Genomic DNA, 24,126 nt, shown 5'->3' with positions numbered 1-24,126 from the left:
ATATCCTTATTAAATATCAAGTAAAGTAAATCTTCATTTTTTAAAAATCTGTTGAAAGATGACCTACAAGTGTCTCATTTTGATCCAATAACAAACAAAGCTACAAGAAGACTGGCTTGAGTCAAGGTCAGAGAGGAGTCAGGTCACAGGCATTTTTACTCCAAGTCATTGATGAAGAGGTGATTTGTACTCATAAAGGCCAAACCCTCTACAAATATCTAGCTCTCATTCCCTTCTAACTTCTCTGACAGACTGCTCCCTACAATCCTCACTTCTCATTCTTTAATCTTCAGTGTCTTACTTCATCCTAGTTCCTTTCTAGCTGTTAATCTTTCCGGTGGGGGGGATCCCCAGTAGATCTTAAGGGCAGGGATATGTTTCTTCTTTTTTTTTTACCCTCAGTGTTTAGCACAGTGTCTGAATATGTTATAAATATATGCTGATTAATAAGCAATCAAAATTGATCTTTTTTCATTCCTCATCTTTTTTTTGATCTTTATTCTGTATCTAATATTCTTAATCACCCTCTCCTACCACACACTCCCTTATTGACACTATTCTAACTATCTAATCACCTCATCATTATGTGCTGTGCTATGGGCATATCCCAAGGTTCTACCATGGGATCTCTGTTTCTCTTTTTTTTCTCTTTACATTCTCTAAATATGTTCATCAATTTCCATCTGTTAAAAACCAATATGCAAAGGAATCAGATATTTAAATATTCAATGTATATATTTCCTTCTCCCTTATAAGTTCCAGTTGAAAATCTTTACATGCTTACTAAACATTTTAAACTAGGTGTCTTAAGATACCTAAAACTCAGCATGTTCAAAACAAAAGCCATTCCTTTTTGCAAATGTTCCTATTTCTAAGGTACCAACATTCACTGAGTCACCTAAATTTGCAATCCTGGTGATGACTTCCTGAGACCCCACATATTCAGTCAATTCTGAAATCTTGTTATTTCAACTTTTACACCATCCCTGTATCTGTGAATCAATAAGCAAGGAGGGAAGAAAGAGGAGGAAAAATACTTTTCCTTGGCATCAGCTATTTGTCAGTCTAAGCATTTTATTAATATTATTTCATTTGATGTTCACATAACCCTGTGAAATAAGTGCTATTATTATACTCATTTTACAGATGAGGAAATTAAGACCAAAAAAAAGTAAAGCGACTTGCTCAGGGTCACTTATCTAGTAAGTGTGTCTAAATTTGATCTGAGACTAGATTTGAATTCAGGTCTTCCTGGCTACAGGTCCAATGCTACACCCAGCTGCTCGAGGCAACAAGAATTCATTATATGTCTCCCCTGCACCAGACACTGTGTTAATATGCATTGGTAATGCAAAAACAAAAATGAATGTTCAACACCCTTATTCAGGCCATCATCATCATCTCCCTTATAAATTCCTGTGACTGACGTTCTGGTCTATCAAATTCATCTCTTCCTTTTCCAATCAGTTCTCCATACAGTTGTGCAAGTGATTTTCTATGAGTCTATTCATGTAAAATTGTCTAGTCAAAAAAATTCCAATAACTTCATTTCCTCAAGGATCAAGGTTCATAAATTTCTCTTCTGGACTTTTAAATTCCTTCACCACTTGACTTCAAACTATCTATACAACCTAATTATACATTATTTCCTTTTCCAAAAGCTATGATCCAGCCAAGCTGACCACCTTGTTTGACTGATACAAGTCACTATATCTCCCATCTCCATGATTTTGCACTATCAGTCAACCATACTTGAAATTCACTCCTAACTTAGTTTACTTCATTTTCTCCAAAACTCTGTTTAAACTCTACCTCCTACATGGTATCTTTCCTAATGCCCCAGATTCTACTAGTATTTTCTCTTCCCTTCCCTCAAAAACTTATTCCCTCCTCTCAAAAACAAATTACTCTAATTTATATTTTGTATATGTAATCAGGTGTGAGAGAGAAACAGAGAAAGGAAGACAGAGTTGTGTGTCTGTGTGTGTGTGTGTGTGTGTGTGTGTGTGTGTGTGTGTGTGTGTACTCTAGCATAAAAGAGTAGAATGAAATACTTTGAGATTTAAGGGTGCTTTCTTTTTTATTGATATATCCCTAACAACTAAGACAGTGCCTAATGCTATTGATTGATTAAGTGCAACTCTACTCGCAATTTAAATTGTGGGTCTAATTTAATGTCAATCTTTCCCTGTTTCTGAAACAGGGAAAAACTTATCCATATTTCTCCCATTCTGGGAAAAAAAGCTTCATTTAATCTTTCTATCCCCAATATTTTTCTATGTCTCTTCTGCCCTTTTCAATGCTTTCTCTCTCTTTTTCATTCTATTCCTAAACTCTCACAATCTGACATCTTGATCTTATCCAACCTTTCATTGACATTACTTGCTCCAAAGTTACCAATGATCTCTCTTCCCAAACTACATTCTCTCTTACATCCCTACAGTCTTTGGCATTGTTGATTCCCCTCTTTTCCTTGATACAATCTTCTCTCTAGATTCTCAGGACACCACCACTCTCCATTCTCCTCCTACCTCATTCTCCTTTGTTGGAATCTCAGTCCACAGACTCTCTTCTGAGTCCTTTTTCTCTCCTCCCTCCATATTACTACATTTAGTGATCTCATAATACCCATAGATTTAATATACTTTGGTTATGATTCTCCATTCTTGTTTTTGTTCTTATGTAAGGCAATAGGGTCAAGTGACTAGCCCAAGGTCACATAGCAAAAATCAAGTGTCTAAGACTGGATTTGAACTTCAGATCCTCCTGACTCCAGATCAGATGCTTTAATCTACTGTGTTACCTGGTTGTCATTATGATTCTCATTAAAATAGGCTATCTTGGTCTTTTCTTTCTGCTAACATCCACTCTCACATCTCCAAATGATTCTCAGATGTCTCAAACTGATGTTTAGTAGATATCTTAAACTTTCTTTTTTAAAATAATTTATTCAAGGCAATGAGGTTAAGTGACTTGCCCAAGGCCACACAGCTAGGCAATTATTAATTGTCTGAGACTAGTTCTGAACTCAGGTCCTCTTGACTCCAGGGCCAGTGAGTTATCCATTGCGTCACCTAGCTGCCCCCAGACATCTTAAACTTAAGATGTCCAAAACAGAATCCATTATTCCCCCCAAATTCTCCCCATCCTCCCAGTTCCTCAGACTTACATCCTAGGAGTTATTCTTGACTCCTACGCCATACCCAATCTATTGCCAAGGTCTTCTGAATTCATCTTTGCAAGAGCCCCCTTTTCTTCCTCTGACATTGCCACCAGCTTGGTGCAGGATCTCATCACCTCCCACCTGGACAATTATAATCTACTAGTGGGTCTATTTGCTTCAAGTCTCTCTACGTTCCAATGCATACTTCACTCAGCCACCAAAGTGATTTTCCTAAATTACAGGTCTGATTATGTCAACCTTCTATTCCAAAAATTCTAGTGGCTCCCTACTACACCAGTAAGCATTCATAACTTAGCCCTCCTACCTTTTCAGACTTCTTACATATTGCTCCTCAACACAGACTGTTCTATCCAGGGATACTGACCTCCTTGTTGCTCCACAAACAGGACACTCCTCAGTTCCTATCATTTGCTTTGGCTGTCCCTATTAATAAAATATTCTTCCTATTCATCTCTACCTACTAATCTCCTTGGCTTCGTTTAAGTCCCACATAAAATCTTATCTTTTACAAGAAGTCTCTCCTAACCCTTCTTAATTCTAATTTATGTGCTACTGTATAACTAAGTTGAGATTTATAATGTCCAACCCAGGTAATGGACATTGATGGACAAATTCCACTAATCTAATTTCAAGTCCTGATTTAGACAATAGACCTTGCTCACTCACTAAATGTTTTCAGTTATCATTCCAGATATGTATGAGGTTATGGAGGCTTGATATTATCAACAATGTCAGTCACAAATATTAAGCATCTAGAGGAACTCAACATTCAAGCAGGCTTTTTGTTTTAAGAGTGTTTTTTCTCTCAGTTCAATTTTTTCACTATTAATAAGAGTAATTTTTTTATCCATTTGATATCTTTCCTCACACTTCAAGTATCTTATAAGTGTATTGTATGTTTTACAAATCTCTTCTATATTATTATTTGAGTTTGTTCTCATTCACCTTCTTTTTTCCATCTTTGTTTTTTCTATGACATTTTAAACTCCATTATAACCATAACTGTGTTATCAGTATGAAACAGTCAAAAATTTAATGTTCTCGATATTGTTTTTTAAATTTGCTATAAAAGTTTTATAGCTCTTTATAATTCTTCCTCTTTGTTCTCCTTCTATTTTCATCTTTAAGTCACTCAGATATCTCTGCTTAGTTGAATATCTTGCAAAGCTTTTCTTTGAATTGATATTACCTCCACTACTTCTGTCCTATCAGCCTATATATACTTATAACCTTTCATCATCTTGCTCTATAAGTTTTTTTAGAGTTTATATTCTGAATGAATGTTGCCTTTGGCTACCATCTCCATCTACTTGCCAAGTAAGTCAACTGTTCACTAGTTAAGATGCTTTCTCCAACATTTTTGGTCTCCGTGTTATGCAATTGATTTTTATCAGCCAGGAAAGTATTACATTCTGTGTTTATGATTTGTTTCTTATTTTTATTACCCATTTTTCATTTCAACAATTTGTTTAATATGTCAGTAGTGAGGTTCAATTGCATGCTATATCTTTTTTTAATTCACATTGCTCTAACAACTCAGTCGTCTGACAATACAGTAAGTCAGGAGTGAATCCTATGTTATTTCCTATTCAGTAAAATAATTTCCTTTTTGGTGATACTATTTAATATTCAATATGTCCAATATCTGCAGATAATTTCCTCAAAGAAAATATTTAATCCATATAATCTATATAACTTCTATCTAATCTAAGAGTCTTTGAAAAAAACTGGTTCAAGAAGTTAAGACCTTCCAATCAAAGACTAGAATCTCCACCAAGCTTTTTGCCTTATTTTGAAGAAATCAGCAAGTATCAAATACATTATGAAATAATTTGGAGAATCTTATCAAATTTTTGGTAGAAGCTCTCTATATCTTCATCCACTGCAAGAAATGTTGATGCATAATCTTCTATTATTTTCACAGTCGTATTTGGCAGATACTTATCAAGAGCAGTGTAATACAAGATGACCAAATAATCCATGAAAAAATGTTCTTAATGCCATGAGACATAAAGGAAAAACAACTCTTCTGATTTCTTTACTTGCTTCTCCAGAGGAAAATTGAATTATCTTTCCCTTTACTTGCAACTTTTTTCTTTTGTCTGATGTTTATAGCAAAAATGTCCAGACTCTGGGGCAGCTAGGTGGCACAGTGGATAGAGCACGAGCCCTGGAATCAGGAGTACCTGAGTTCAAATCTGGCCTCAGACACGTAATAATTGCCTGTGTGACCTTGGGCAAGTCACTTAACCCCATTGCCTTAAATTAAAAAAAAAGAAAAAGAAAAATGCCCAGACTCATAATCCAGTACTCTTAATTGACTCATTGATTATTGAACACAATATTTCCCATATTTAGGGTACCAACACGTGAAAGTTTACAGACAGACTAAAAACAAAGCGATCACTAATAACCTTTGCCCCCTTTGCCCCATTCTACTACAACCATCCCTACAAAACCATAAAGCATACAAGTAGGCATGAGGACCACTTAAGTGTTCTTTGTTTTGTGAATGTTCATAACCAAAAAATTTATCAAGAGGCCATGCTATAGATTATAATTGGACACACAAAGATAATATGATTTTAAAAAAGAATCCACACATATTTATATACAGAGAAGTACAGTTTGATCTAACATTTATCAGCCAAAATTTCCTAATAAAAAGCTTTCTTCTCATTTCTGAATGACTCCTAATAACCACTGAACAAATAACTAACTCCTACGCAGTTACAGACAGCTTAAAATGTGTCAGTGATTTTCTAAGGTTAATGGAAATAAAGTTCAGATTCCTTTGCCTGGCACACAAGGACTTCCATAATCTAATAAGGATATCCTATCATGCCATCTTGTTCTTAAGAACTCTCTATATATCAATCACATTAATCTATATTGTGCTCGAATCCTTATACTCTATATTTTCCAAGCCCTTATGCCAGTATTTTTTTTGCCACTTGGAATGTTTCTCATGAGGATGTCTCGCCCTTCCCTCTTCAGCAGCTGAATTCCTATCCACCCTTTAAAAGCCTATCCAATACCATCTCCTAAATGAAAATGTCCCTGATTCCAATTACAAATAATGAACTTTCCCCCATAGATTTCACATTATACTTTTTCTTCCATCTCTCAAAGTGTATTTTTCATGCAATATTGTATATTACTGGAAAAAGGTTACCATCAAATTAATATTATGAAATATTCAGCATCTAGGTGGAGAAAAATAGAAGCTTACTCAGGGAACACAACAGGGAAAACTGCTTTTGTCTTGAACCCCATAACAGACTGATAGAAGGTCACACTCATTAAGAAGCAATGCACAATACAAATGACACTTCTCCACTGATGAAGGCTCTAAGGTGTTTCAAAACATCAAGAATATACCAAGAAATAATTCAACCCAATGATGCAGAGACATGAAATTGTCATCAGAGCAGCTTCTATGAAAATAAGCAAAAAAGAAGGGGGGGGGTATTTTCATGCTTGATGTAGAGTCCAGATAATCTGCTCAAACTCCATCTTAGACACTTAATAAGCAAATAACCTTGAGTCTAAGTTTTTTTATGTCTGTAAATTTTGAAGGTTGGGCTCAATGACCTCAATGGTTCCTTGAAGGTCTAAAACTATGCTACTTTCAATAACAGAAATCACTGTTAGAAAAAAAGGCCTGGTGAATAATATTCCACTCCAGAAATCATAACAGAGACACAGAGAAACACATCAAGCCCAAATATATGGATTGCCAAATAGGGTGGATGGACCATTAGTCGGACACCTGTTAGTTTTTTCTGTTTATATGCCTCAAGCCCAACACATTCTTCTCAAGTTCCCTCCCCTACCATAACTGATGCAATAGCTAGAGAAAGCAGTAACAAAGAATTATAGACTACAGAATTCTTCATTAAAAGGACTGCATTTTCCATTCCCTTTTTGGTGGGGTGGATAGATTTGCTTCAGGGAGTGAGAAATCAGTTACAATAGCACAGAGGGCAATCTGATCAGACTCTGTCAGTTCACTTTACATAATGTATTTTCTCATTTTCTCACATCAGTTACTCAGAGAATCATTAAAGTTCACACATTCTCAAGATTTCCTAAGCTAAAAAATGGCTTTTGACCCTGCAGAAAAGCCAAGCAGGAATCTACAATTTTAACAGATTGAGAACCATCATTCCACTTTTGATAAAATACAGGCATAAAACCAGGCAACAGGACATTAATTATGAACACAGTCATACAAATGGTTTGAATTCAACCAAAAATGTGAATGCTTTCACAAAATAGAAAAAGCAGACAATGAAAAAGTCACAAAGGATAAAATAAACTGGACAAGATTTCTAAAGTTTCCATCATCCCATGCACACAAACACATACCTATCAAAACAAAGTACATAAAGAAGAGATTAAACATTTATGAAGTTTAAAAAAAAGGAATTAGGAAGATAGGGAACTAAGGGAAATTTTAAGGTAATATATGGTATTCAGGTTCAAGTCCTGAAGTTCTGATTTTTTCAAAAGTACGGTTAGACTTTCAAAATCCAATTTATAAATAGACAGACAGACAGACAGACACACACACACACACACACACACACAAACAGAGTCAAATCAGAATGCTAAGTACAAAACATTTAGAAGTAGCTTATCTTCATGAAGTAGCTATCCATTAGTCAAATTAATCCACTATCTCATAATCAGAACTCTAGTTCAAACTCTCTTCACCTCTCATGTGAAAGACTGAGATGAACCTTTGAAATGGACTTCCTGCCTCAACTTGCCCCCATTCCAATCCATCCTCCATTCTGTTACTTCTGAACAGTGGGTCTGACAGTCACACAAAACTCAAAGGGCTCGAGGAGTTTCCATTTACTATCACGATTACATAGCATTTCTTCTCATCTACTCCCTTCCATGCTTCTCCAATTCCCAAGTGGTCTATTTACAGGTCCCCAAATGTGATTCTTCATCCCCATGGCCTCCAAAACCTGAATGCCCTGTCCATTCTTGAGGTTTCACCAAAATGTGGCAAGTTCCACTTTTTCTTAGACCTTCAACTGCTCATAACTTCTCTTCGAAGACATCTATTTTATATATGTCTATATCTATATCTAATCTATATATATGTATATATATGTATATATATATATACATATATATATATATATATATATATATATATATATATCTTGTGTGTACCTAGCTATTTCCATGTTCTCTTATTCTTTTCAATATAAGATCTGTTAGAGTAGGAATGGTTTGGGAGCTTTTGTTGTACACCCCACCATCATAACCCAGTTGCTAGCAAATAGTAAGCTTTAATAAATAACTTTAATTACTTTAATAACTCATTGGTTGATTTTTCATGGGACTAGTTCTTAACCCCAGTATATGAATATATAATCAGGTCTTTAGTAGAGAGGACCAAAGTTATCTCTGTGCCCCAAATTGTTTAACATTTTTATCAGTGACTAAAATAAATACTCTATAGATAGTAAGGATCATCAAAATTTAAGGTGTCATAAAATTTGAAGGGATAGTTAACTGCAAAAATATATTAAGTTTTACAAGTGTTTTTCTCATTATAAACCAAAAATCTGAAAAAGTCTCATAGCATTCTTATGGACAATGACTGAGACAATGAACATTTGTAGAAATAACTTTGTTGACAAACCAGTCTCAAAGATGAGTCCGTATTCATTAGAGAGGAATCTGAAATCGGGTCTCTATCAAAATGTCAGAGTAATCTTTGTTTGCCCCAAATTGTGCAATGATGTTACCTATGATTAGGTCAAAGGCACAGATAGTATTAAAGCTCATAAAACTTAGGATGACACAGAATTTGGAGGGACTACTAAACTGTTAGAAGTCAGGATGCAAAAGTATTTCAAAAGAGAAGAATGATGAGTCAAATCTGAAAAGATGAGATTTAAAAGGAATAAATGTCAAGTCTTTGTTCAAAAAAATCAAGTAAAATTGAGACTAATTAACTGAAAAAGATCTTGGTTTTTATTGTACTGGAAGTTCAATATGAACCAAGAATAAAACAAAAACAGACAGGAGAGGTAGAGCATTCAGTACTGGTTCTTCTATGCCCTATTCAGGTCACATTAAGTCATGAATTTAGGAAACTTTTAGGACTGATAGGGATAAGCTAGAAAGCATTCAGAAAAGGATCATTAAGAATAAGTGACCTTGAAATCATACCATGATAGTTGAAAAAAATTGAGAGAATTTATCATTCAAAAAGGGTTGGGTGTTTTCTTGTATTTTTATGGAGTTGCCACGTGAAAGAGGAATTAATCAAGGTAATGCATGGCAACAAGCAGCTGATTACTATTATTAAATTACAATTATTGTATTTAGTAATTTATAATAGTATAATGATTTAAGTTATGCTAATTAGAATTAACTATGGTGACGATGATAGCATTTATATTGTCCTTTGCAGTTTGCAAAGTGCTTTATACACATTTAGCTTCACAACATTCTTATTTTACAGATGAGGAAACTGAGGCAGACAGGGGTTAGATGACTTGCTCAGGGTCACATGGTGAAAAGTGTCTATGGCTCATCAAAATTTTGATATTACACAAAATTTTAAGGGACAACTAATCTGTAAAAAGTAAGGACTTAATAGAATGGAATGATGAGTAAAATCTGAAAAGATGAGATTTAAAAGTCACTGCTGCCTGACTTCAGGATCTACCCACTAGTCCATCAAAATACTTTCCTAATTTGCCAGACATTATGCTAAAAATTAAGGAAAGAAATAAAAACAAAAAGAAACACAATCACTAACCAAGGATTACTATTATCTGCTTAAATCCAGATGGCAGAGCTAACAGCAATAAGCAGAAATTAAACAAAAGTAAATTTTGGTTCCAATGAAGGGAAAAACTTCCCAAATGTTAAATCTATCCCAAAGTAGTATAAGGCAGACTCAAGAGGCAAGGGATAGGGTGCAGTGTCCTCACTGGAGGACCTTGAGTACCTTGAAGTACTTAGGTACCTTGAGTTCCTTGAGGTACTATCCTATTTTTTTCTTTCCCTTTGAAGGAATGAGAAATCAATCTCCTTACTTAACCCCACTCCAATTCAAAGATCACTACCAAAAAAAATTTATTGTGTAAACTCTATCATCTCTCACCCAAAGAATATTATGCTTCTAAAATACATGGTTCGGTGGAGACAGAATTCCTGAGTCCCAAGTAGGCATATGATCTGAAAAATGATGACAAGACAACAAGTAAAATAACCATTAAGACTCCAATGCTTCTGCTGCCATCAAAGGGAAGGCTCCAGGCAGAAAGAGTGGTTTATGGCCATCAGAATTTAGAAAAAGAACCTATCACATTGCTCATAATTTCTGAAAGGCAGAAATTATACTTCTAACATAAATACTAAAAACAGATGCATCTCTCAACTACTACTCCCAGATAAAATACAACGGGTACTAATTTAAGGAAATAGACAGCAATCCCATTTACCAAAGCATAGCATATTTATGATTTTCAAAACCCCTTTTCTAAATAAAATTAAGGCTTTTAAAACTTTCAAGTCTACCACAGGAATTCACACAGGAAGCTTAGTTCTTGGATCACAAATCTAGAATTCTCTTGTATGAACTCCTCTCCAAGAAAACAAGAAGTCTTTGAACTTTTGCCAAGAGCTTCTGTCTGGGCTTGTGTCATCCACAAAGTAAACCCAATGTGGTGTGGGAGTGAAGCTTTTGTCATGACTGTTAACGTTTCTAAGAATGAAGACTAAGTTTCTTCAAAAATAATTTTTCAAGTATCATCACTGCATTAGCATTGTTTTGCATTTTAACTACTAAGCATTATTAAAAATTATTTCTGGCTGGTTTTTATCAAATGAATAAAACATGATGACAGTGTTGCCAAAACCTCTAGAGACCTTGAAGATATATGACCAAATGCATAGATTATACAAAATTTATTTTTAAATGTATTCAACTGTCTCAAATTTATCTTTTGTTATCATCTCATCTTATTTTTCAGATATATCACAACCCCTTGAGCTATCCCTTAAAACAAATTCAATTTAATAAGATATTTACTAGGCATCAAGTATATCTGGTGTTAGGTGATGGGGATAAGGAGGAAAGCAAACCATTTCCTGTTCTCAAGAAGTTTATACTACCATCTAGGGAGAAAACTACACATACACAGGTAAATTGGGCAGGAAATGGTTGGTTGGTTCTTGTCCTTTCTTACTGATATAGATGAAGATGACATCATTATGTCTGAGAAAAACTGCAGTGTGTCCAAACCAATATGAGCTTGGAATGCTCTACCACAGGTTGGACACAAATAGTCCATATGAAGACCTGAGGTGGGTACTCAGAATTTACAGATGTCACAATTTCTTTGAGTTGCTTCAATTCTGCCTTCCTTATAGATGACAGCACACTCACTGATGAGGGTACACCATGCTGTGTGATCCTCTGCCAGTGTCTCCCATGCTGTACAAGTCTAAAGTTCTTTAATGAGACCTTCAGGGTGTCTCTATATCGCTTCCTCTGACCCCTTAGTGAGTGCTTGCCTTGTGTGAGTTCTCCATAAAATAGTCTTTTCGGCAAGAATTATGTCTGGCATTCTAACAACATGTCCAACCCATCGGAGTTGCACTCTATAATAATGTTGGAATGCTAGGCAATTTAACTCAAGAAAGGACCTCAGTGTCTGCAATCTTCTCCTGCCAGGTGATCTTCAGAATCTTCCTGAGACAACTTAAATGGAAGTGATTCCATTTTCTGACATGGTACTGGTAGACTGTCCAGGTTTCAGAGACATATAGCAATGAGGTGAGCACAACAGCTCTGTAGATCTTCAGTTTGGTAGCCAGTCTAATACCTCTTCTCTCCCACACTTTCTTTCGAAGCCTCCCAGAACTAGCTCTAGCAATGCATGTGTCACCTTATCATCAATGTGTACCTCCCTGGAAAAGACACTGCCAATATAGGTAAAATAGTCCATAGTACTCAAAACTTCTATATTTGCTTTAATCAATGGTTCCACATATGGATGATGTGATGCTGGCTGATGACCTTTGCTTTCTTGGTATTAATTTTTAGACCAAAATTAGCACAAACAGCAGAGAATCAATCCATACATTGCTGCATCTCAGCATCAGAGGCTGCATTGAGGGTACAATCACAGGCTAACAGAAGATCATGTACCAACACTTGTTCCACTTTGTTCTTGACTTGGAGTCTTTTGAAGTTGAAGAATTTTCTATCAGTGCAGTAGCTGACCTTGAGGCCATATTCATCCTCAGTGAAGGCATTTGATAACATGGCTGAAAACATTATGGTGAAAATTATGGGAGCAAGGACACAGCCTTATTACATTTCATTGATGACCAGGAAATCTTGAGAGCACTGTCCATTATCAAAAACCCAGGTATGCATACCTCATGAAACTGACATACAAAATTGATGAACTTCTCTGGGCAATCAAATTTTGACATAATTTTCCATAAACCCTCACAAGTGATGGTATCAAAGGCCTTGGTCAGACCTATAAATGTTGTATATAGACCTCTGTTCTCTTCCTGGCATTCTTCCTGGAGTTATTGAGCAGCAAACACCATATCCACCATTCCTCTACCCTTTCTGAAACCCCACTGGCTCTCAGGGAAGTGACCATAGTCCCAGTGAAGGATGAGCCTATTGAGAAGGACTCTGGAAAGAAGCTTACCAGCAATGGCTAAAAGAGAAATACCCCTGTGATTGTCACAGTACAATCTACTCCCTTTACCTTTATACACATAGACAATGGGAGCATTCTTAAATTCTTGAGGATAATCTCTTCCAGTCAGTTTTTGGATAAGCAACAGACCCTCCCACATTGTAGATCTCAGTTGGAATAGAATTGACACCAGGTGCTTTGCCATTTGAAAGGAGCCTAATGGTATTCAAAATCTCTTCTTCAGTTGAAACTGCAGCTAGAGACTGATTGACTTCAACTTGAGATAACTGATCAATGGCTTCTGCATTGATTGATGATGGTCTGTTAAGAACACTATGGATATGTTCAAACCAAATCTCTAGGATCATGTCCTTATTGTTAATCAATGTGGATCCATCTGCACTGAATAGTTGAGATCCAGTATAGGTCTCAGGCCCATAAACAGCCTTTAGGGCATCATGAAAGTACTTTGGTTTGTTACTATCTGCATAAAATTGAATTTCATCTACCTTTTTACTGATCCAAGGGTCCTGCATCTCTCTAAGTTTCACTTGGACTTAACTTTTCTTGGAATTAAATGTTGCCTTCTTAGAAATGGATAAACTATCCTGCTGGTAAAACCTGTGGCGTTCTCATTTTTCATTTAGCAGCTTCTATATTTCCCCATTATCTTCCTGAAACCAGTCTTGGTGTTTACAAATGTTCTGGACCAGATGAGCAAATGCAGTGCTGTACACCAGACCTCTGAAAGTTACTGACTCCTTTTCTGCTCCGCTATTACCCACCATTGGCAGAATTTTCCCTCCAAGTTAGCAACACACTGTTCCTGTTCAGAGAAACACTTATCTAATCTCTTGATACTAATTCTTCTAGTATTCATTTTGCTTTGGGGTCACTGTTTTAGATGAATATGAATACTTAGCTTTAAGAGGATGAGTCTCTGAACAGAACAGCACTCTGTACCACACACTGCCTTTGTCACTCTCAAATTCTCTCAACAATCATAAAGTCTATTAGAGGGGCAGCTAGGTGGCACAGTGAATAGAACACCTACCCTGGAGTTAGGAGGACCTGAGTTCAAATCCAAACTCAGACACTCAGTCACCTAGCTGTGTGACCTTGTGTAAGTCTCTTAACCCCATTGCCATATTTTAAAAAATCAAAAAAATCAAAATGAAGTCTATTAGATGTCAATGTTTACTATAAGGGTGCTTCCAGAAAGCTTTATTGCATTTAGGTAAAGGGAAGTATTTACTATGTGAATGTGGGAAATTCCAACAACAGGGGGAATTCAGGAGAGAGATCTCATAAAATATAGTTCTTGAGATGAGCTTTAAAGGGATTGAGAGTTCTGGGCACCTAACTATATTAATTGAAAAAGAAATATGCTGAGTGCTTTGAGAGTCCAGAGAAAGGAGGGGTTTTTTTAAACTAAAAAAAAAGGTAGAAATCAAAGAAGGAAAAAGGAGAAGTTGCATTTGGTCTGAAATTTACAGGATAGGAAGGACTATGAAAACAAGGATGGAATGGGATGGGAGAGGACATTATATATAGACAGAGATATAATTGTATAAACAAAAGCCTGGAAGAGGGAATGGTAAGAAGTCAATTCTGGCTGACTACAGGTACATGGATGAGAACAGAGAGACAACATTTCAGAGGGAAGTTGAATTCCATTTTTGAAGGGTGTTAAAAACAAGGTAAATCAATCTAAAATTTATTCAATTAGCAAAGGGGAAGCATGAAAGATTTTCTAGTAAAAATATGATATGATGAAAGTTATGCATAAGAAAAGATTAATATGACCTCTGAAGGGGAATAATAGTAGGATAACCAAATAGGTAACTTCACAGCAGTACAGAATTGTAACGATGGACTACTAGAAGTAGTACTAGAAAGGAGCAGAGATAGATATACATATATATATATATATATATATATATATATATATATATATATGTAAAATATACTGCAAAATCAAATTGAAAAGGATCAGGAGAGGAAGAAAGGGGAATCAAAAATGACACTAGGATATTGAGGTTGGATGACTAAATAAATTAGTGTTATAAATAAACAAAATGAGCAAACCCCTAAGAAAAACAGACCTATAAAGCAAATTCATTCTGAGACATACTGAGTTTGACTTGGTCATGAGATCCAGGTAGAATCGTGACTGGTAGGCAACAGAATTGTCAATTAAAAAACAAAGGAAAAAGGTCATAACTAGAGAGATGAACTTTGGAATTATCTGCACAGTTATAATCCTAAACAGAGGTAGAAAATGCTAATGGAGACTATGTAACACAAATGGACAAAAGTCATAGAACTATAAGAAAAAACTAAATTAAGGGGTTGAAAAAAAAAGCAAAAAGAAGAATTTGTAAGAGAAAGAGAAGGAATGGTCAAGAAGAAAGGAACTAGCAGAATGCTGTCATAGAAATCAAGGGGCAAGTTATAAGAAGATATGTTCAAGGATGTCAGATGGTAAATACAGGAATATGAGAAATCTTATGGTGGGGGAGATCTTTGGATAAAATCAAATGGAGAATGAAATGGCAAATCTCTCCAGGATCTTTGCCAAAAGACCTCCAAATGCAGTCACGAAGAGTCAGGCATGATTGAAAACAATTCAACAACAACAGATATGACATCAAAGACTATTCCTATGGAATTCAATGTAGGCAAAAGGATCTGTTCTGTGTTTACTTATGTACCAAGAAAACACCAAATAGGAACACAAACTGAACTTTCAGACACAAATGAAACAACTGAACAACAATAACTTGAAAATTGACCCCTCTTTGTTAGCGAAAGGAAGAAAAACTATATATTTTTCCTGATAAAATTGATAGGTTAAAAATAACTGTACTACATTCATTATGTGATCAAGTCATATGATTAGAAATGAGTAAAAACATCAAGTTCTACTTTCTACAACTATACATGCAGCTCATTTCTCATAGAATTACAGAATCTAAGAAAGGGCCTTAGGGTTCATCAAAGTCTAATATACTATCAAATACAAGAACTAAGAATACTAGTGTCCCACGTCAAGAAGATTTCCCTTCAGAAGTATGCTTTGATTAGGGCAGAAAAATGTATTTGTATCTCTGAGAAAAAACAAATTTAAGATTGCAGAAAACTGGGATAATTCTGAACATTGGCCATGGCAAGAAAATCACATAGGATTTAAAATGTTGCCAAGGATAATAAACTAAAAGAAACCCTCAGAACCTCATAATCACAAGGTAGCCACCTCCTTGTCTTTGAACCTTACCTGAGAGGAGTCAACTTTAGCTATTTCTGTGGTAGCCTTCAGTACACTGCGAAGATTCTCTCCTCTTTCTTGAACAAGCAAGTGTGCCAATAGAAGAAAAACATGTGCAGGAACCTGGGTGGTGATAGGCAGCAATGATTTCACAGAAGAAAGCCAATCACATACTGTGGACCTTTCTTTCATTTGTTCAAGGATTTTCCAGGTTGTAAACATTGGATAATACATGCTGTTTATAGGGAGAGCAAGCTTGAAGGGCACCTGGAAAATAATTATAATGATTAATGAAAAAATGGATAGGAATTTCAACAGTATTCTATTACAAAGTATTTATATTTCAAATTAAATTATTAATATCACAACCATCATTAGGATGTGCTAAGGAAAGAACTCCAAAAAACTTAAATCATCAAACACATGAGCTAAAACTTTAGGGAAAAGACAGCCTCTCAGAATCTCAGTTTCTTCATCTGTAAAATAGGAGAGACAATGTTTGACATCATCTACTTCATAGGTTTGTAATGAGACTGAATGGAAAGAACATATATTTAAGTGCTTTGCAAGCTGTAAAGTCCAAATAAATGAATTCTGGTTTTTCATTTAAAACTAAAGTCGTGGGCAGCTAGGTGGTACAAGGGAAAGAGCACCACCCCTGAAGTCAGGAGCACCTGAGTTCAAATCTGGCCTCAGACACTTAATAATTACCTAGCTGTGTGGCCTTGGGCAAGTCACTTAACCCCATTGCCTTGCAAAAAACTAATAAAAACCCTAAAGTTAGCATTCCATAGTGTTATAGCAATTATTTTGCAAATAATTAAATTCTGTAGTTGTCTATATCTCTGAAGTTTAAAAAGCTTGAAGGGAATAAAAAGGTTCTTTTTCCAATTTCTAAGAATTAAAAAATCACAGATTATGCAAATTAGGAATTTCTCTTCAGTAATCAATAGAACACAATGCTCTATTTTTCTCATGGTGAATTCTATCTAACACTCTTATTCCTGAAGAACTCTTCCCTTCCTTCAAAATAAATTTTGAAGCTGTTTCTAAAGCTTAGAATACTAAGAGCCTGGAATTGAATTAATGGATAAGTTAAACCCAATGCTCTTAGAGTTCCCTACAGGAGCAGCTCAGTCAATTACTTCTCATAAGTAGAACTCTACTTAGCAACTGAAGTAGAGGTGATGAGAACTAATTAGAAATCATTATCAAAGACAAGTCACTTTTACAAGAAAAAATATCATTGAAAAAAACACCACGACCTTGAAAGAAAAGTCCTAATTGAAATTCCTGTTAGGAATTAGCTTAACTTGGAAGATCTTGTTGAATCCAGCATTATGATTTAGGTAAGAAAATTTTAAAAAGGATTCTAGCTGTATATTAGGTGAGTAATATATACATAATATTTGAAATGGAAAAGAGCACAAAAGGTTTACATAAAATTTAGGTGGTTTTCCACATTCTAGTCAGTTATTTCTGTGTGCAAATGACAGTCCAATATGGTCTAATAATAAAAGAACTTTGTCCTTCCAAATCCCTCTTTAATCCTTTATCTATATCTCAAGGAACAAATGACATATAAAAGCACTTTAGAATTTAAATTGCAACAAATGTTTGTATTTTTGTTCTCTTTACTGGAATGATCAAGTGAAAATATTTTAAATAGTTCTGTATTGAATACACTTTGAGAAAAAAAGGCATTGTGCTCTATGGATTACTGAAGACAAGTTACAAATTTGCATGATTTGTTTTTAACTCTTACAAATTGGAGAAAGTTAAACTTTATTTCTTTTTTTTCTTTTTGTTTTTTTTGGTTTTTTTCCAAGGCAAATGGGGTTAAGTGGCTTGCCCAAGGCCACACAACTAGGTAATTATTAAGTGTCTGAGGCCAGTCTTGAACTCAGGTACTTCTGACTCCAGGGCTGGTGCTCTATCCACTGCGCCACCTAGCCACCCCTAAACTTTATTTCTTAAAGATTTTGAAACTTTCAGAGATAAAGACAAATAATTACAAAATGAAATTATATGCAAAATAACTGATATAACGCCATGGAATACTGACTTTAGTCTCAAATGAAAAACCAGAATTCAAGACTGATCAATTTAAAGATCAAAGCTCATCATTTTCGAGCTGATAGGGACCTAATAGGCAATCTGTTCTAATTTCCTTATTGGACATATATGGAAACTGAGATCCAGAGTAACTTTTTGATGATAACACAAGTTAGCAGGAGGAGCCAGAATTTAAACTCAGGTGCTCTGATCTCAAATCTATGTCCTAAACAAGGCAGGGTAAAGGAGAGTTGTGTTTTTTAGACAGACACATCTCATTTATAAAATAGAAATGGTCTGAACAACAACAAAAAAATTTGATCTATGCCATTCCTGCCACAAATAGGCAGTTTCAAATGCCAACATAAGCCTTAAAGCTCAGCTTAAATTTTAACTCTTTAAATAAATAAAAGGGTGACTGTAGAAGCCCTGTTCAAATAAATCCCCAAGAAATTGGCAGAGTATCATAAGCTATGCATTTATGGACCTAACTGCATTGATTTCTCTAACCATTCACTAACAACTTTACTAACCATTAAAGAAAAGTGTAACTATTAGCCTGAACAAGTCACCATTTTAATACACCTGATTAAATAGTGACTTAGGAAATAGACACTAGATGGAAGCTTTTTCTCAGTAAACATCACCTATGATTTCAAAAGGACCAAAACTGTCAAATATAATGTGTCCTCCTGCCTGCAACCCAGAAATCAATCAATCATTGTTTGAAGTTTATAAGAGGGGGATGGGGAGAAGAAAGGAGGTGGGGCAGAGAAGAGGAGAGAAACTAAAATGGTTATATTTTCATTTTCTCCTTACATTACTACTAAAGTCAAAAGACAGTTTCCACATTATTTTCTGTTTTCCCCTTCTCACACATTAGAAATACACTATGTATAACAAATTCTAAAGGTTTATTCTATTAGGATTAGGAAGCTAAAGTATGTATTCAATTTCTCTAATGGCTGACTAATTTCCGCTGCATGCTGGAACAAGTTATAATAAATGGCTTTATCCCTCTAGTACCTTTAAGCATCTGTAATTAAAGCCACATCCGCCTTCACAGAAAACACAAGGACAGTGATAAGGCCTTGTATTTGTGTAGTTACTCCAAGAAGCTTTAACATGCTTTACCTGCATTATCTTGTTTAATCCTCACCCAATCCCTTTAAGAGGGGAAGCTGGGAGGTAAAGCTACAATTCACTAATGGAAGAGGCTAAAGGACAAAAATAGAGGGGGGGGGGGGGGGGACCTGGTAAAGCTAGCAAAGATCCTGGATCAGTGCTCAATGTACAAAACCAGAGATCAGCAACATGGTAAAAAGGAAAGAGACCAAGAATGTACCTAAGAAGAAGGAGTAAACAGCAGGACGACAGTGACTTGCTCAGAGAAATGAAGCATCAGAGAGGGATAACAAGTATGAAGGAGTGTTGTCTTAGATAGGAAAACAAAGAATAACACTTCTCAACATGAGGACTGGAGTCCTGCCCCCAATCTAGCTGCCTCCTAAATTGCTTTAATTGCTGGTCACGTTATTAATCCCAGAGCAATACTTTGTGTAAGAGAAGCAAAGGTTCATGCATTACCAACTGTTTTTGTTCTTTGGAGCCCTCTTGTTGTGCCATTTCCAAGAGGGTTAAAGCCAGCTCTTGCCTAGAGGGGCTCACGTCTTCTGCAGAGATACAATCTTCCAAGGCTGTAGATGACAAAATCTGCAGTAGTGGCATCACCAACAGCAGGGATGAGCTTGGGATGTTCTTGATCCCAGAAGAAAGGAGTTTCAGAGCTAAACACCAAAGAATAATAATTTAAGCCAAAAAAAATAATATTCCAATGAGATGAAGATACTTACTATAATAGACATCTTCTATATGTAAGGTCAGAATAAGACCAACAACCAAAAGGCAAGTAATGTTTGCAAACATTGCAAGTCACCTAATATATATCAGTGAAGAAAAATCTATTTTGACCCTAAAAAGAAAATTCAACCTTAACCCTTATTTGTCATAAAAGAAATAATATTCAATGAACCTGAAAACAAAGCTTATCTGTACTATTTATCACCTGTGTGATATGGAATGAGTAATTTCATTTAACACCAATTTCCTATTCTATAAAAAGAATGGATGTCGGGGCGGCTAGGTGGCTTAGTGGATAAAGCACCAGCCTTGGAGTCAGGAGTACTTGGGTTCAAATCCAGTCTCAGACACTTAATAATTACCTAGCCACTTAACTCCATTTGCCTTGCAAAAAAAAAAAAAAACCCTAAAAAAACAAAACAAAACAAACAAAAAAAAAAGAATGGGACTAGATGATGCCTTCTATCTCTAGCTATTCAATAGCATCATACTAAACTATCGGCCCACAAGCTCCTCAATGGTCATAAGCAATAGCACATATCCCAGACAGATGACTAAAGTAATGACCCTTAATAAATGGTTTACATATTTATTTATTCATTCATTCAAGTTATTCATTTAACAAATATTTATTATGGACCTAATAGATGCAAAATACTACAGTGTAGTCAAGATGGAAAAAAAACTTTGGAATCAAAAAGCAAGATTCAAATCCAAATTTCTTATTTACTGTGACTGGAGTTAAGTCATTAAGTCTCAGCTCCAGTTTTCCTCATCTATAAAATGAGGGGGCTGGGCTAGATATTCCCTAACATCCCTTTCCAAATCATAAATTGTATGATCCTATGATAACTGGAAATAAAATAAGAAAAAATGAAAACAGGCATTCTTAGACATTTTACAGCTAGAAGGAACTTGAGAGATTATCTATCAAACCATTGCCCCCTTTTTACAAATGAGGAGGTTGTGATACAAATAAACTAAAAAGCCTATTTGAGGCTGTAGTCAGTTAGTAAAGATTTTAAGTAGAGGAAATCAGATGAAAAAAATCATGTGGATGCAAAAACATCGGAGAGCCAGAGAACAGCAAGTAGTTCAGGGTAGTTAAAAATACAGTCTAGGCAAAAAGTATACAGAAATGATGAAAGAGTGTCAAACTGAGGTCAAATGCTATACATTTATATATACATGTGTATGAAAACACATATTTATGTATTATGACCTAGTTGCATATATGCTATGAAGCTAAAATATAAAATGAATAAACATAAATAATATAAGCCATATATACAATATGTGATCTATATGTTAGTTCCTTCAATCAAATATAAGCTTAAAACTTGTAGAAATTACCTAATTTATTTTTGTTACTTCTATGTGCATTCAACTTCATAACAGGCCCTTAATAAATATTCATAGATTGACTGATAAGTGGACTGACTGATATGAGGATCACATATGATTTAACAGACAGTACTCTAAATAAGCAGAGAGCATGGAAAACAATGTTTCAGAAAGGAATGGCTTATATAAATGAATATATATATGAATAATATACCCAAAAACACTGAGTAAAAAATGAGGGGAAAACTGCAACTTTGATGAAAAAAGAGAACTTCTGACATGATAAAAACACAAAAAACTGAATAGAAACTTTCAAATGCAAAAGCAGGATTCAAAGGGAACATAAAAACATAAGAAAAGAACTGAAAAGGATTTAAAAAAGGACAAATTTTTTACATTTTAATATGTATTAGTATGTGGTCCTCTGAACCTGCTCATCATCAAGAGTCATAGAGGAAGTGAAATTAGACAAAACGGACTAGAAATGAATGTTATATTGTGAGGATAATAACGGAAAAAGAAGGAGAAAAGAAATATTCTTGGCAAGAAGGGGTCAGTAGAATAAAAGATAAGGGAAAATTGTCTTACATAATCAGGGTACACAAATACAAACCTTACATACCTCATTTTCATCTAAACTAGTCAAAGAAGGCAAGAATTCCCAAACACAGCTTAGAACAGAAATGTCTTTTACTAAAAAGAAGCAGCAGAAGAGAAAGGGAAGATTGTAGTGGAAAAACTAAGAGGGAAGAGAGGGGGTCCAATTTAATATAATAGATCTCTTTTTTTAAAGTGGCAAAGAATTGGAAAGTTGACAGAATATCCATCAAATGACAACTGGTATATAAATGGGAAGTAATGTTATTGTGTTATAATGAAGGGGATGGTTTCAAAAAAACCTGGAAAATCTTGCAAGAATTGATGCAGAATGAACCAAAACCAACATATATATGTGTACATATATATATATATATATATATATATATATATATGCAATAACAATACTGCAAAGACCACTTTGCAAAAAAACACTTTGAAAAACTTAAGAGCTAAGACTATCACAATGACTAATTTCAATTCTAGAAGATCTATGATGAAACATACTGTCCACTTCCTGAGTGACAGGTGAGGAACTCGAGAGTATCAAATAAGATAAATAATTCTGGACATGTCCAATAATGAAATTTGCTTTGTTTGACTATACATGCTTGCAAAAGTTTTGTTTTTCATGCTTTCTATATGGAGGGAGTAGAGAGTTGGAAAGAAAGGGATGAGTAGGGTAGAAAGAGAATTTCAATAATTATTCACTCTCAGATTTAGATAAATCCAACAATAAAATAAAAAAAGAAGGAAGTTAAGGAGGCAAATGGAATGTTAGAAAACCTAGACATAATAGATCTTTGGAGAAAAATGAATGGGGATAGAAAGAAATATACTTTTTTTCCCTGCAGTACATGGCACTATCACAAAAAATGACCATGAACTAGGGCATATAAACCTTATAATCAAATGCAGAAAGGCTGAAACAGTGATTACTTCCTTCTAAGATCGTAATGCAATAAAAATCGCAAGCATTAATGGGCCATGTAAAGATAGACCTAAAATTAATTAGAAACTAAATAACCTCAGTTTAAAGAATGAGTGGATCAAACAAGAAATTATAGATAGAATTAATGATATAATCCTAGATAATGACAATTAACAGGACAACATAACAAAACTTATGAGATATAGCCAAGGAAGCTGTCAGGGTATATGTTATGTCTTCAAATGCTTACATGAATAAAATAGAGAAAGAGGAAATCATTGAACTAATAATTTCCAACTAAAACTATTAGAGAAATAAAGTAAAAAAATTAGAGAAAGAACACCACCAATTAAATACCAAATTAAAAGTTCTAGAAATTAAATGAGAAATTAATAAACTCAGAAACAAGAAAACTATTGAACTAATAAATAAAATCAAGAGTTAGTTTTATGAAAAAAATAAAATTGATAAAACTTTAGTTAGATAAAAAAAAGAAGAAGAAAACCAAATTGCTAGTAGCATGAATGAAAAAGGTGAAATCAAAGTAATAATTCAGGAACTATTTTGTAGACAATATGCCAAAAACTTTGATAAACTAAGTGAAATGGATGAATATTTACAAAAATATAAGTTGCCCAGGTTAAATGAAGAGGAAATTAAATACCTAAATTAACCCTGTATCAGAAAAAGAAATTCATCAAGGCATTATTCAACTCCCTAAGAAAAAATCTCCAGGGCCAGATAGGATCACAACTGAATTCTATCGAACATTTAAGGAACAACTGTTTCCAATTCTATATAGACTTTTTTGGAAAAATAAGTGAAGACAGAACTCTGCCAAACTCCTTCTATGACACCAATATGATGCTGATGTCTAAAGCAGGAGGAGTTAAAACAGAGAAAGGAAATTATATATCTATTTCCCTAATGAATAGACAGGCAAAGATCTTAAATAAAATCTTAGGGAGGCAATTACAGCAAGTTATCACCAGGATAATACACTATGACCTAGCAGGATTTATTCAGGAATGCAGGATTGGTTCAATATTAGGGAAACTGTAAGTTTAATTGACTTTATCAATAACAAGCAACAGAAATCATATGATTATCTCAACAGATGCTGAAAAGGCCTTTGACAAAATACAGCACACATTTCTGCTAAAAACATTAGAGAGAGTAG

At 34.8% G+C, this 24,126-nt stretch overlaps 1 protein-coding gene across 3 annotated transcripts in view; it reads right to left on the bottom strand.

The window, feature by feature from the left end:
• FOCAD (focadhesin) overlaps positions 1 to 24,126 on the bottom strand; it is a 362,553-nt gene that overhangs the window by 216,626 nt on the left and 121,801 nt on the right. For all 3 annotated transcript variants that reach the window (XR_012472869.1, XM_074208785.1, XM_074208786.1), the window contains 2 exons: positions 19,802 to 20,001; positions 16,169 to 16,426 (listed from right to left, as the gene is read on the bottom strand). Coding sequence is in view for 2 of the 3 variants with exons in the window: in XM_074208785.1 (XP_074064886.1) it covers positions 16,169 to 16,426; positions 19,802 to 20,001 (458 nt within the window). In the remaining variant the exon portion in view is untranslated. The remainder of the gene's footprint in view (positions 1 to 16,168; positions 16,427 to 19,801; positions 20,002 to 24,126) is intronic.

This window comes from Macrotis lagotis, chromosome X, assembly GCF_037893015.1.
Source record: "Macrotis lagotis isolate mMagLag1 chromosome X, bilby.v1.9.chrom.fasta, whole genome shotgun sequence".
Taxonomy (NCBI): domain Eukaryota; kingdom Metazoa; phylum Chordata; class Mammalia; order Peramelemorphia; family Peramelidae; genus Macrotis; species Macrotis lagotis.
Note: the sequence above shows the minus strand (reverse complement) of the source record. Positions and strands in the feature narration are given on the sequence as shown.